The sequence below is a fragment of the Phacochoerus africanus genome, chromosome 2 (assembly GCF_016906955.1).
Source record: "Phacochoerus africanus isolate WHEZ1 chromosome 2, ROS_Pafr_v1, whole genome shotgun sequence".
NCBI classification, from domain to species: domain Eukaryota; kingdom Metazoa; phylum Chordata; class Mammalia; order Artiodactyla; family Suidae; genus Phacochoerus; species Phacochoerus africanus.
This window is the reverse complement of record NC_062545.1, coordinates 271,323,848-271,338,640: the sequence shown is the minus strand read 5'-3', so window position 1 is coordinate 271,338,640 and position 14,793 is coordinate 271,323,848. Positions and strand designations below refer to the sequence as shown.

Genomic DNA, 14,793 nt, shown 5'->3' with positions numbered 1-14,793 from the left:
TAAGAGCTAAGCCTGCGTCCTTTAGGGTGGGGACCTCCGGGCGTGACTTGGGCCGTGGAGTGTGGGGTCCCCAAGCAGAGTCACAAGCCCCCTGTGTCCCATGTCACTCAGAGCCAGGGCCTTCCTGGGAAGGGACCCCTCAGGGGTCCGGGCTCTGGGGTGAGAAGGCAGCCTTCCTCCCTGGGTTTGTCTGCTCGGACCTCAACAAAGGGCCTTTGTAAAACCCGGGCTGACTGTTGTTTAGCATTAAGTGCTGGGGGTGTTCAAGGGCCTTGGGAATAGAAGGAGTAATTACTCATGATCTGCAGCCGGTCCAAGGATTATCTCATGGTCAGAAGTATTTATAGACCATTTTTCTCCTTAAAGGATATTAGTGTTAATGAAAAACTACTGTCTTTTTAATCGCATTGTTGGCACACTAGTGGAAAATGTTATCCCAGGACCTAAGTGGGAATAATTTCACACTCTAGGGTACTCTTTTCAGGAACAGCAAATGCTTTGTAAGTAAAAATTAGCAATTTATGGCAAACATAGTTTTAATGATCCTCTCTGGCCTTCATTTATGCTGTTGTGATTATGTAATAGATCAAAAATTATTATATTCTATTTTAACAAAATATTGTACAATAACAACTAAAGATATTGTTTATGTTTCTAAAGATAGCCAATAATTAGGAGTTCCCGTCGTGGCTCAGTGGTTAATGAATCTGACTAGGAACCATGAGGTTTCGGGTTCGATCCCTGGACTTGCTCAGTGGGTTAAGGATCCGGCATTGCCGTGAGCTGCGGTGTAGGTCGCAGACGTGGCTCGGATCCAGCGTTGCTGTGGCTCTGGCGTGGGCCAGCAGCTAGAGCTCCGATTGGACCCCTAGCCTGGGAACCTCCATATGCTGCGGGAGCGGCCCAAGAAATGGCAAAAAGACAAGGAAAAAAAAAAAAAGATAGCCAATAATTAGAACCATGTAGGGAGCTTTGAAAAAACCAGAAATTTCCAGGCCCCACCCCAGAAATCTTGAGGGCCAGAAAGCTCCCTATGTGTCTCTGATTCACAGCCAGGGCTGAGATCCACTACTATAGAGCTGGCAGATGTGGGGCTGCTTGAATAACCATTCCCAAGGTCCTGGCGAGGGAGAAGGGGTGACCCGGGGGTGTCTCTAGTGGCCACAGTTCTCTACAGTTTTCAATACCTTAGATGAAGACCAAATCATCTAACTGATCAAATGTTTAGACATAAAACTGGAAGAGATAAAAAAATATATATTGGATAACGGGATTCAAAGGCAACATGCATGGCTCACTGGAAGCAACCAACAGGCTGGGTCTAAAAGAATACCTGCTATGTTGGCATTTGGGGGAAAAGGATCACTTACAAGACGGCTGAGACTTGCCCTGATATATCAGGTTATATGAAAAGTCCTGAGACTCTTAGTTGACCTCAAGCTCAAAATGAGCCAAGAAGACATCCAATCAATATGGCAGACAGACTCAATATGAAAAATCTCCCCTTTCCCTCTAAATACACTGAAATGCTGAATAAATTCCCAGGTGCTGCAAAAGAAGAAAGAACGGAAAGCCAGAGCAGGTGAGTGGAAGATGAGGCCAAAGGGCCCACAAGGGCGTTCACGGGAACTGGGTCTGTTCTCCACAGGCTGCACGGGATGGAGAGGGGGCCTCAGCCGGTGCCAGATGGCCAGAGTCCAGCAGGAGGCTGAGGCCCCCGGGGAGCTGCCTCATGCGTGAAGCAGGCTCTTGGAGAACTCTGTTTGGCAGCCTGGAGATAGGGCTGAAAGCTGCCCTTCCGCTCGGCGCTGTGAGCAGGAGAGTCGCTTGCGAGAAACCGGAACACCAGGCCTGCAAGACGCACAGCCAGGGAGTCCAAAATTCACACTGCCCACTTAAAAAAGCCATGCTGGGGGAGTTCCCGTCGTGGCACAGTGGTTAACGAATCCGACTAGGAACCATGAGGTTGTGGGTTCGGTCCCTGCCCTTGCTCAGTGGGTTAACGATCCGGCGTTGCCATGAAGCTGTGGTGTAGGTTGCAGACGCGGCTCGGATCCTGTGTTGCTGTGGCTCTGGCATAGGCTGGTGGCTACAGCTCCGATTAGACTCCTAGCCTGGGAACCTCCATGTGCCGCGGGAGCAGCCCAAGAAATAGCAAAAAGACATTAAAAAAAAAAAAGCCATGCTGGAAGGCCCACGTGGAGAGGCACACTGAGAAGGTTGCAGAACAGCCTTCCTGGTACAGAGGGGCTGCGGCAGGTGGGAGGAGACGCCCAGCAGCTGCTGTGGGCTCTATGGGGTCAGAGGTCACCTTATGCGCATGTGCCTGTGCGTAGGGGGCATGGGTGCTGCTGCAGTGACCTCCCACAAGCCCTGTAGGTGACCAGGGGGCAGGCGGGCACTTACTTGTAGTTGTCGTCTTCCACAAACTTCTGGAGCTCTTCGATGTAGCGCACGGACTTCAGGTACTTCTGCACATGGGGCAGGGTGGTGAGGTGATCTGCAGGGGGCAGACAAAGCCAGAGGCTTCAGTCTCTCCCCATCTCTGGGCCCCACCTGAGAAGTGTAGGAGTTGCTGACTTGGGCACCAGATGCTCCTTAGACACTGAGGCACATGATCAGTCAACAGCTGCTGATGGAGGAGTTCCCTTCCTGGCTCAGCGGTCAGCGAACCCGACGGGGATCCATGAGGATGCGGGTTCGATCCCTGGCCTCGCTCAGTGGGGTAAGGATCCGGCATTGCAGTGAGCTGTGGTGTGGGTCGCAGACACGGCTCGGATCCTGCATTGCTGTGGCTGTGGCATAGGCCGGCGGCTACAGCTCTGATTGGACCCCTAGCCTGGGAACATCCGTGTGCTGCAGGTGCGGCCCTAAAAGGCAAAAAAAAAAAAAGACCAAAAAAAAAACACACCAAACCCAGTTGCTGATGGTCCCTTGGGCCAGGCCTTTGCTGGGTGCCAGGCACAGAGGGGTCCCTCGAGGAGTGCTCCCCAGATGCCTGGGCCACGGACACCATGCCCTGAGGCCACTACAGTTCCCTGGCTGGGAAAAGATGCCCTCCAAAACAGACCAGAACCAGGTGTGTCTTCCCTACAACAGGTTTCTACTGGAGTGACTGGGCAAGCCTGGTGTGTGGGCCCAACCCAGATCCTGGCACAGCTTGAGGGTCTGGCCCCCAGCCTAGAGGTGCTGCTTCCTGAGAAGAAAGGGAAGGGCCTAGATGCCTGAGCACCTGTTCTGTGCCAGACCCTGTACCAGATGATTTCTAGAAGCCATCTGCTTCAACCTTTGCACCTGCCCATTTGGGGGACTGAGATGTCCACTGCACAGAGGAAGAAGCCACGGCAACTTGCAAGGTCACATCACTGGGAAGTGGCAGAGCCAGGTTTTGACTCTATGTCACCTGCAGCCTCTGCCACACTAAACTGTCCCTCTGTCCCTGGGTGGCTGGGGTCAGGTGCTCTCCCCAGACCATCACGGTCACTGCATTCCATCTGAGAGGACCAAAAACCCTGCCCGATCTTCTCTGCCACCCTCCACAGGGTGGGACAGAACCAGTTAAGAAGGGAGGTGGAGGCAGTGCAGGAAAGGGCGGCAGAGCCTGGCCTCCGAGGAGCCCCTGATGGCTCTGCCCTGTAACTGCGAGATTCTCAGCAGGTCATTCTGTTTCTCGAGAGCCTCAGTGTTCTCCTCTCTGAAATGGGGATAATGACACCTGCTTTATGAGGCTGATGGAGGTGGAAGCTGCAGGTGAACAAAACGGCAGTAAGAGTGGGCGTTTACTGAGCTCTAACAGACACGGACTCGCTAAGGCTTCTGCACATGTCACAGTCCCGTCTTTACTGAGAAGAAAACCTCGGACTTAGGAGAGAGCGGCTTTTTAAGAGGCAGAGGTGAGACTTGAGCCCCCGTGTGTCTGTACTCGCCCTGCTGGCCTGCAGGAGGTACTTAGAGTGGAAAGGGCACCAAGAACACAGACTCCTCCCTGCTCCGCCGTCAGAAGGACAGCTGGTCTGTAGGTGTGGGCCTCACCCCACCCCGAGGTACCTGTGGGGGGCGAGAGAGTGGACCCTTGCTTCTGCGGCAGGAGCCACACCCTGGCCTCGCAGTGGCTTCACATGGAAGCTGTTGGCTTCTCACACCCTGTGTGCTGGGCCAGGGGGGCAGCTGGTCTCCTTCTTGTCCCGCCCTGCTGCTTCCAGACTTTTAAGCCACCCCACTTGTGAAACTCCTGCTCCACGGAGGCACATTCCTGCAGCTCAGCAGCTCTTCCTCTCCTTGCAGCTGACCCCCCACTTGCACCCCCCCCCACACACTGGCCCCCTGGACGTTCAGGCCCATTCCCAGAGGCCTGGGCACCTGGCTCACCGTTGAGCCCCATCCCCCAGTGTCCATGATGACCCAGCCAGCATCCGACTTCCCAGTTTCCCGACCTCATCTCCCACAACCCCTCCTCCACCCGTCTCTGAGCCCACGTCAGGATGGCCCTTTGGATCTGTGCACGTATGACAGAGAGGTGTTTACTGAGTCATCTCCCTTTTCCCTCTAGGCTCAAGCTACATTCCTAGCCTCCCCCCACAGATGTGTGAGCGCCACATGCAAGTCTGGCCCCCAGAGCCCCCTCTTCCGTGATTCTCTCTCCTTCTGCATCTTCCGGCTGGATGCAGAGTTCAGGGGAGGGCTCTGGGCCGTGGGACATGGCAGAGCCACAAGGCAAAGGAGCCCAAGTCCCTGAAACTGCCCAGGAGCAGCCCACAAAGTTCTTCATGAATGAAGGGCCCCGGCTCTGCCACTCACTAGATGTCCGATCTTAAACAAGTGATCGATACACTTTTTTCAGCCTCCGTTTCCTCATCTGTGATGCAGAGATGGTAACATCCAGTTCGCACAGTCTCTGAAGATCAAACACGCATGTAAAGGATCGCATGCACATGTTTGATGCTCAAGAAACCAAAATGAAGAGTTTTGTGGGGACTACCCGGTTTCTAGAGCTTTTTCCCTGTTAAGGTGCTGGACTCAAATTTCATCATTGGGAGATTTCACAGTTCCATCAACCAGGGGTACCAACCATAACTGCAGGAAACTTGCAAATCAGCAATTATCCGGAGAATATTGTTCATCTGATTGGATCTTTGTTCGTTTTCCATGATGCTGCCTGAGGCAGGATATGCAGAATCAATGTAGATTAAATCCAGAAGATAGATGCCTAAAATTAAAGAAGATACTTAATGATGGGAGGTGTTCACCATTAAGCAGAACAAACGGCACACAACCCAACTGCTCTGCTAGAAGGTACAGGGTGACTTATGGAAAAATGAGATACTGCTTGGACTTCAGTTCCAATCACGGCCACTGACTTCTCACATGGACCGCTCAACTGCTAATCAAACATCTGAGCAACAGCCAAAATGAACGCTGGCAAGATTTTAGCATTTCTAGTCCATTCACTCTCCAGCAATAAGGGTTTTTACGTGTAACCCAGCTGGAAAATAACAGGACATGAAAGGGATGAATGAATACTTGTGTTTTTACCAACCACTGCAGCTTAATAGGTCTAAGGTGTCATATCCAGGAGGACACTGTTTAAATTCAGTTTTTCATTTATTCATTTAGCTGTGTGTCTATTTACCTATCTGTCCATACATATGCACATGCGCGGGGCGCGTGTGTGCACACACACACACACACACACACACACACACACACCCCAAATCATAAATTAAGGAACAAAAGAAGAAATAAAAAAAGGCAACAGCTTTGCTACAAAGGACTAAGGCTAGATAGAGAATTCTCCCATCTAAGGAGAGGAGTCTTAGGCTGAGAGTGCTTAATAAGAAAATAATATGTAATGTAAAAACATCGCTGCCATGATAGGCTCTGTGGAGCCTCAGCATGGCCTCGTGGCATCACCCCAAGCCATGAGGGATTTCAGGACAAGCCATCAGGCCACTGCACAGCTCTCAGCTCCCTGGCTTGCTGCAGGGTCACACTTGAGTCTCTCTGGAAATGTGCACGGACAGTGGACGGTATGTCATTCCAGCAGCCCTGCCCCCGTGAGTACTGCCACTATGCCCATAATGTTGGTGGGGCTCAGCAGCAGTAGGGATGGAGAGCAGAATGCAAGGCAGAAAACACTGAGCGATGGAAAGCAGAGTGATTGAGGTTAATGAAAGGCACAGTTGATGGAGAAGAATGAATGATTACAAAGTTGTATATACAAAGCAACATGGCACCAAAATATACAAAGCAAGAAAGAGCTGAAAACGAAAAGTGGATTCAATAAAGTCACAACCATAGAATGAGCCTTTAGCATGTCTCCTAGAGTTTGTGTATGTGCACATATGTATGCACATACTAAAATGTCACACATACATGCATCTACAGATATATACGTGAATATGTCCACATATGCAGATAGTATTTAAGTCACAAAATTAAGAAGCTTGCTGTTATGTAAATAAAAATATAATTCTTTTTTGAATACACATGGAATGCTTACAAAAACTGATTGTATACTAGACTATAAAAAAAAAAACCTCAGTAAGTTCCAAAAGGTAAACGCCACTCTTTGATCTTACCTTACATCTAGGATTTAACAATAAACACAGAAAAAGTCTAACCATTGGTTAAACACACACACACATGCATACACACTCCTAAGCCACTCTCAGGTGAAAGACAAACAAAAACCCCAAAAAATCTAAAATAAAAAAATCTATTCAAAGATATTGACAATAAGAACAGTACATATAAAAAATTTATGGTATCAGACCAAAGTGGTAATCAGAGGAAAATTTATAGCCTTAAAAATTTACTATTAAACTACTAAGAGTTATTACGAATGTAATTAACCAGATACTTAACATAAAAGTCACATAGCTGGACAAGCCCTGAATGGACTTATACAGTCATTAGGTTATTTGTCCTTATAAAACCCATTTTACAGAGGAGGAAAAGGAAATGCAGAGAGGATGTGTAACTCGCTTCTGTCACAGAGCTGGTAAACAATGGGGACGAGAGCTGAACCCAAGCCTGCCTCCCCAGAGTACATGCTTCCTGCCGTCGCAGTGGACTGCTGCTGCTGGATACCATGAGTCATTCGTCTGCTTTTAAAATAGCTACACATTTTTACGGGAAACCATTAAATCACAGAAACATATGCTAGCACTTCTCTTAGGAGTCATTTCCACTTCCTTTCTTTCTAATGGCACCACGTTTCCAAAATTTTAAAAATTAGAAATCATTTCCCTTCTATAGAAGAGCCAAGCTTGGACGGTTTAGATCCACAGATTTATTCTTTCTCTCGACCTTGTTTTTCCTCTCCCCTCTTAGAAATGTAACTCAGTTACCTCCCCAAGGATTCAGCAATGGCAATCCTGAAAATCCCATTAAAGCTTCAACCACAACAAAAAGTATCCCTTCGTACTGAGCAGGAGGTGACAGGCTAAGGGACACGAGGCAGCTTTGTTCCAGATGCAAACGTTGCGCAGACCTGAATCCGGCTGCCTGTGAGTGGCAGGGTGAATGCTCAGCTCACTGAGGAGCAGAAGGTGGGAAAAGGGAGGAAACCGATGCTTCCCGGGGATTTGCTGCAAGACAGGAACCTCCTTATTTCATGTGAGCCTCCATGGTCCCCGTGGTGAGGGCTCAGGAGAAAACTAAAGTTCAGAGAGGATGGGAAACCCACCCGAGGCCTCACAGTGAGTGTGCTAGAGGCCTGTTTAACTGCAGGTCCTGCTCCGACCCACTCACCGGTCATCAGAAACATGAGGACTCAGTCACCCTTTCTCAAAGAACACTCTTGGGAGTTCCCGTCGGCTCAACAGTTAGGGAACCTGACCAGCTCGATCCCTGGCCTCGCTCAGTGGGTTAAGGATCTGCCGTTGCTGTGAGCTGTGGTGTAGGTCGCAGACACGGCTCGGATCCCATGTTGCTGTGGCTCTGGCGTAGGCTGGCAGCTGTAGCTCTGGGAACCTAGCCTGGGAACCTCCATATGCCACAGATGCGGCCCTAAAAAAAGACAAAAAAACAAAAACAAAAACCAAAAAACTCCCAAAACAAACAAACAAAAAAACCCCACTCTTGGCCTGGAAGGCTCACCCACCATCACCCTGGGAGAACCAGTGTCAGCCCCTCTGCTTCCTCGCAGGTCCTGGCTCTGCAGGAGAAGCTTGCCTTCAAAGGGGCCGCACGTCATTTCCACCCCAGCCTCTGCTTGTCTCCTGGGGCATGGGGAGCTCACCACTTTGGATGAGCAAACGCCACCAGTAGAGTGTTCCTCACTCCCACCTGCTCCTGCCGCCTGAGAGCACAGGCCAAGGCCACCAGGTGCTGAGGGCTGAGGGGACCCCTCGCTCCCCCTCCCCTCCAGGCTTGGCAACCGGAGGGAATCTCCATATGACTGACCTTTCACTCCCACAACAAAAACCGCTCCCATAGCAGCAAATCTTGTACAGCTAATGGTGCACAAAGCCAGGGGAATCTTCTCTGCATTGTCATTAGCCCATAACTGGAAACGTTTAAAAGCCGAAGCCGTAATGAAATCGTAAGACGAGTCACCTCCCACCTGTGCTGGTGCTGGGCGAAGCTGGCGCAGGGTTAGCCCTCGCCGCGGCTGCAGTGCGATGCTTGTGGGCATCAGCCACGTGTTTCGTGTCTGATTCCCCCATGAGACTGAAAACCCCTGTGAGGAGGAAGGGTGTCTCACTCCGTGAGCTCCGTCCCCAGCGGCCGAAACAGGGCACACAGGAGCTGCTGGGCAAACATCAGCTGAAGGAAGGAGCCTTTGAAAGAAAGTAATCCTGTAAAGTACATCATTACCCTCGTTTGGGAGTTCAAGAAGCAGACGCGGAGAATCCAGATGATGGTGACAGCCATAGACTGAGCCCTTACTACCCGCCCGGTCCCAAGCTAAGAGCTTGGCCCAGTTTGTTGATTTGCAAAAGCAACGCCATTATCAGAGAGGCTTCATCTCTATTCTACAGAGAAAGAAACTGAGGCTGAGAGCTGCGCCGCTTGTTTGAGGTCACACGGCTGGGAAGGGGCCGAGGCAGGATTTGAACACGGGTCGGCCCAGGCTGCCATACTGTCAGTCCTTCTTTTGCCCCAGCTGGGTCCTCTGGAGCCAGGCAGAGGGTGAGACAGGATGGAGCACAGCTGGACCCAGAGGTTCAAGCTATGGCTCTCCCTGCCTGACGTCCCCCTCGGGGTCAACAGTCTCCAAGGGGCCGAAGACCACCTCCCCTACGACACCTCCAGCCTCCCTGGCACCCATCATGGCACATCTGTCCCAGGTCCCAACGTCAGCGGGCCCACTGCAGCCAGGGGGCCCTGCCAGCTCTGCCACGTGACTGGCAGCTGTGGTGTAAGTGGGACGGTGTGGCACTTGGAGCCAGGAGACCTGGAACCGTGGCTCTGCCGCCTACAAGCTGGGTGGCCTCAGGCAAGCCTTTTCACCTCCCGGTGCCTGAGTTTCCTTGACTGGGATGGGGGGTGACGATGGTGGTTGTGACAAGTCTCCCGGCCCAGGACCTGGACCACTGAGGTGCCCAAGAAGCTGAGCTGACCCCAAGCCTGGCTCCATGGCCAGGCCCCACTTGCAGCGGAATCGGGACACCAATGGGAGAGACACACCCAGCCCGGCTTGCCATAACCATGGATGGCGCCCAGATGCTGACCACGTGGTGGCCACCCACCTCAGATGGGGCAGCGCTGGCAGCCTCCCTCTGGACTGGGACAACACAGCTGGGACAGTTCAGCTCCTTTCCTATTTACCCAGAGTTACTTCAGCCGAAGACACTGTGTTGGCCTTGTTAAGATGGACAGTGACTGACCGGGCTGACGTGAGCCTGAGCGGTGCCAGGGGCTGGAGCAAGACTGGGAGGTGCAGACACATTGGAGGAAACAACCGTAAGAGTAAGAGCCACTGTCTGTGACGTCCTCACAGCAACCGGCACAGCAGGTATTCTCGATTCTTCATTTTACAGATTAGGAAACGGAAGCTGAGAGAGCAAAAGTGACTTGTCCAAGAACACACAGCTTACGGGCAGGGGACCCGGGATGGGAATGCAGTCCTGCCTGCCTCCAAAGCTTTGGGATGGAGAGGAGTGCTGAAAGCTGCGGGCTATCAGTCATCGGCTGGCACAGGGACAAGGGTCCCAGAGTCAGAGTCAGGGCTGCAAGGACACTGTGGCTTGCCACCCAGCCGAGGACACTGCTGGCAGCTGGCGTCCACCCTGCGGCTTAACTGTCTGCAGACTAGACCTCCTCTGAGATGGACAGCTACCCAGAACATGTTCTGTTCCCTCCTTCCACACCCCCCCACCCGGCCTGGTGACACTGCTGTGGCTGCAGCAGAGGTGCCAAGCAGACTGCCATGGTGGGGCAAAGAGCCCTGGGGCCGGGATGAGCAGCCCTCAGCTCGCTCTGCTGTGGGTGCCTCCCTGGCTGGGCCGGCCCCGGCCCCAGGGGCATGTGGCCAACCCTTCTTCCTGACGGCAAATCCAGGCCCCCCACCAGGGGTGTCCACAAGACGCCCCGGCCCCGAGGAGGGAGCGCCAGGCTGACCAGGGAGGTGCTCTCCTGAACAGACACCTTCTCTTAGGCTGAGAGACAGCAGGCTCTCGTGGCGCGGGGCCTGCTTGAAGCTGGGCGCTCCCAGCCTCCCAGAGCCAGAGCCCGCGGCTGGCACCGGGCTTCACCACCAGCCCAGAAACTCACTGCTCTCTTGTTCCTCCCATCGCCACCCGTCTCGATTCCATCCCGAGTCTGGTTTTGGTTTTTCTCACACAGCTATCTATTTAATAAGGAAAATTCTGCTGTGTTGAGAGGAAAAAAACCTGCCACAGCATAAAAATATGCCACATTTCCATCTTCTGCTTTCCATTTTCTCTCTCTCTCTCTTTTAAAGTTTGAGATGAAAGACTTTTTTCCATGTTCTCCTGCTCTGCTTTGAAAAGATCACTTTCAAACTTCAGAAATAAGAGGTGCTGGCACCCAAAAGTATACTTGTGTGGTTTGATCACATAAACTGTCCCGATAAAGTCCAAATGAAATAACAGAGCAGTAGCTCATTAGGGTTTTTTTTGTTTTGTTTTGTTTCTTTCTTTCTTTTCTTTTCTTTTTTTTTTTTTAAGAGAGCACAGAGCTGTTCCATCTACCGCAGAAGGAGATCTCAGCGGGCGGCTCAGACTCCCCGTCGGATGCACAAGACTGAGTGTTAATTAGTGCCTGCTAATTAGTATCAATCATGTAAAACACGGACCTGAGAGCAAAGTCTCATCTAGAGAAATACTCCTCGTGTGAAATGTGTTGGAAGCAGACCGACATGGAGACACAGGTTTTCCGGTCGGCGGAGAGGGGGGCGGGGCCGGGCAGTCACGTGTCAGGTGGTCAGAGACCACGTTTCTTGCAGGAGCACATGGCCCCACGCTTTTCTTGGTGTTTGGGGCTCATGAATCACAAAGGCACGTGAGCAGAGCCTTGCTCCACGTGGTGAAGGGAGGGCCCAACCACGGACACCACTGCCCCCCACCGCCCCCCTCCCCACCCCCTCTTCGCCCTGGGGATGGCTGACCTGGGATGACCTACTGTTTGCAAAGGTTCTCCTGGAGCCGTGGGGTCGTGGGGTCGTGGGGTTGGAGAGCATGTGCTGGCGTTCTGACCAGCAGTGAGAACAGGCGTGAGAAGAGGGCTTAATTTGGGTATCATTATTATTGTTTGGCTTGTTTTGTGCTGGACATTGTGCTAAAGACATTACCTGTGCTATCTAATTTAATCCTTCAGTAGCTCTATTGGCAGCAGAGAAGAAGCTGGCACGTCTGTCTGCCTGACATCTATTCCCAATTCTTTTGGAAACAGCCTTCACTTTTCCTTTGGGGAAAACCATAGCTCCCACCCATACTCATAACCCATGTGGTTTTGGTAGGTCTGGAGCAATTTCATTCCATCCCCTGCCCCAGGGGTAGAAACAAATTTTTAAAACACACCATTTGGGAAAGAAAAAAACAAACAAACAAACAAACAAAAAACATGAAACACTCTGAATAATTCAGAGATGAAGACTTAAAATTAAAATCACAGACTATCTACATACAGGATGCAGTCAAAACCACATAACTCTACACAGAAAAAATTTCATCATCTCAAATGCTTATATTAATAATTAAGAAAAAAAGAAATGAACTTAGTGTTCATTACAGAGAACTAAAAAAAAAAAGAATAAAACAAAGCAAAAGAAAGTAGGAGAAAACAATGAAAATATACAATCAGAAATAATGAATTAAAACATAAAAAGTCCTATAGCGTGATAAAAAAACTGAAAGTTGGTTCTTTGAAAAAGCCAATAAAGTAGAAAATCCTTTGGTATGCATGAGGGCCAAAAAAAAAAAAAAAAGAGGGAAAAACAGATGAGCAACGTTAGGGATGAGAGAGGGAATATAATTTCAAATAACAGAGATGTTGAAATAGCAGGATGTACAATTTTATGCCAATATCTGCGAAAATGTGGATGAAATGGATGCTTATTAGGAAAAATATATCTTTCCAAAACTGTCTCCAGAAGAGGCAAAACCCTTCAACTTATAAAATAAAGAGAAAAATCTTAAGAATATTAAGAACGATGCTATGATTAAATACTACAATATCCGAATGGTTTTAGGAAACCTACTCATTAAACTTTAACAGAAAAACTGAATGTTATTTAAAAACTCTTCCAGAGCACAGGAAAAGTCAGAAACATTTGCCACTCTTTTTATGACTCTAGCATAACCATTATACCAAACCTGACAGAGATGACATAAAAAAGAGACCTGTCTCATTAATTAATAAAGATCCACAGAGTCCAAATATAACATTAGCAAATAAAACTCACCAGTGCTTTAAAATAATAATATTGGTAAATTAAATTATCAACATATTGAAGAATAATAAAATGAATAGGTTTATTACAGGATTGTAATGCTATTTCAACAGATGATTTTGAGAGATGCTGAAAAGTCACTGATAACTTTAATATCTATTCCTGATAGAGCACCGACTAATAACAGACTTCCTTATATGATAAAGAATGCATGGTAGAAATACTAATACAATATTCTCATTACCATTGAAGTCCTGTTGAAAGGAACAAGTCGAGAATACTTGCCAATTCTGCTACAATTTAACCCTATTCTGGATGCACAACCAATGAGGTAAGACAGAAATGGGGTATAAATATGAAAGACACACATAACACTGCCATCATTTTCAGGTGATATGATTAGTTACTCTATTAGCTGTATAATTCGGTAGTGTAGATAATCAACCTAAAAACTTTTAAAACTAAGTAGCAGAGTTAGGTTCAAAGTAAATATTTATAAATCACTAGCATTCCTATATCAGCAATCGTCAGCTGGAAAATGGGAAAAAATAAAGACGTTACATACAGTAAAAACAAAACTATAAAACCCCCGAGATGGCACAACAGTGTACATCAACCATACTTTAATAAAAAGTTAAAAAAAAAGTAAACAAAAGATGCATTATAGCAGAAAGTGGTACAACATCGTGAATCAACTATACTTAAATTAAAAAAAATCAAACACACCCAGAGAAAACCTAAAAGGAATATGTAAGACCTACATGAATAAAACTTATGTAGTAGAAAAATTATAGAACATTTATACATTAACATTTCAATTAAATATGCATATTTCTTGGGCTTATTAATCCTTTGAATAATTTGCTGAAATAAAAGCACAATTCATACAAGCATGAACATTTTTTCTATACCGCTCTGGATTTTATTTGTCACAAGGAGAATGTAGCACTTTGGAAATGAAGATGACAACTAATAAAATTCATTTCCTTAAGGATATGAAAGATGTAAATAAATGAGGAAATATTTTATTTTCCTTATTTCCTAATACTCCTAGATGGGAAAACTCAACAATGTAAGGGCACTGATTGTCACATAAGTAATATACAGATTTAATATGATTCCAAAATTGATTCCCAAGTTCACTTGGAATGAAAACAGAACATTTTTGAAAAGGAGAATGAAAAGGTGGGCTTCTTATAAATAAAATGTGTTGTGAAGTTACAGTCATTGAACAGTGTAGTTCTGCTACAGAATTAGACAAATAGCAACAGATGCATGCAGATGTGGAAATTTAGCAAAAGATAAAGGTATATTTTTAAGTCAATAGGGAAAGGATGGGTCCTTGAATAAATGGTACTGGGACAAATATTTAGGTAAATATAAAGCTGGCTGTCTACTTCATTCCTTAAAGAAGAATAAATTCCCAGATGAATTAGGATCGAAATCTGAATAGTTAAGAAGAGTGCTAGAATAAAATATAGGAAAATCTTTTTATTATCTTGGGATATGCAAAGGCTTAAATGTGACATGAAACGCAAAAGCCACAAAAGACCGACATATTGGACTACATTAAATACACACACACACACACACACACACACACACACACACACACACATACACACTTCTGCATGAGCCAAAAAACCCCCACATACGCAAAGTGGGTAAAATCTTTTTCTTTTTTCTTTTTCTTTTTCCTTTTTACAGCAGCACCTGCAGCATATGGAAGCTCCTGGGCTAGGGGTCAAATTGGAGCTGCATCTGTGACCAGTTTGTAGCAATGCTGTAAACTTAATCTACTGAGCCACAATGGGAACTCCCTGGATAAAATATTTTCAATGTATAAGACAGTTAATAGTCAATATATAAAGAGCTCCCACAATAAAGGCAAATAATGTTACAGAGGATGGTTAGTAAAGATGCAAAAGATGCCC

The 14,793-nt window shown here is 47.9% G+C and overlaps 1 protein-coding gene across 9 annotated transcripts in view; it reads right to left on the bottom strand.

Annotated features, from left to right (window-relative positions):
• Positions 1-14,793, bottom strand: part of RALGPS1 (Ral GEF with PH domain and SH3 binding motif 1) — a 291,847-nt gene that overhangs the window by 48,617 nt on the left and 228,437 nt on the right. For all 9 annotated transcript variants that reach the window (XM_047768428.1, XM_047768433.1, XM_047768434.1 and 6 more), the window contains 2 exons: positions 5,069-5,206; positions 2,407-2,500 (listed from right to left, as the gene is read on the bottom strand). In XM_047768428.1, the coding sequence (XP_047624384.1) occupies positions 2,407-2,500; positions 5,069-5,206 (232 nt within the window). The remainder of the gene's footprint in view (positions 1-2,406; positions 2,501-5,068; positions 5,207-14,793) is intronic.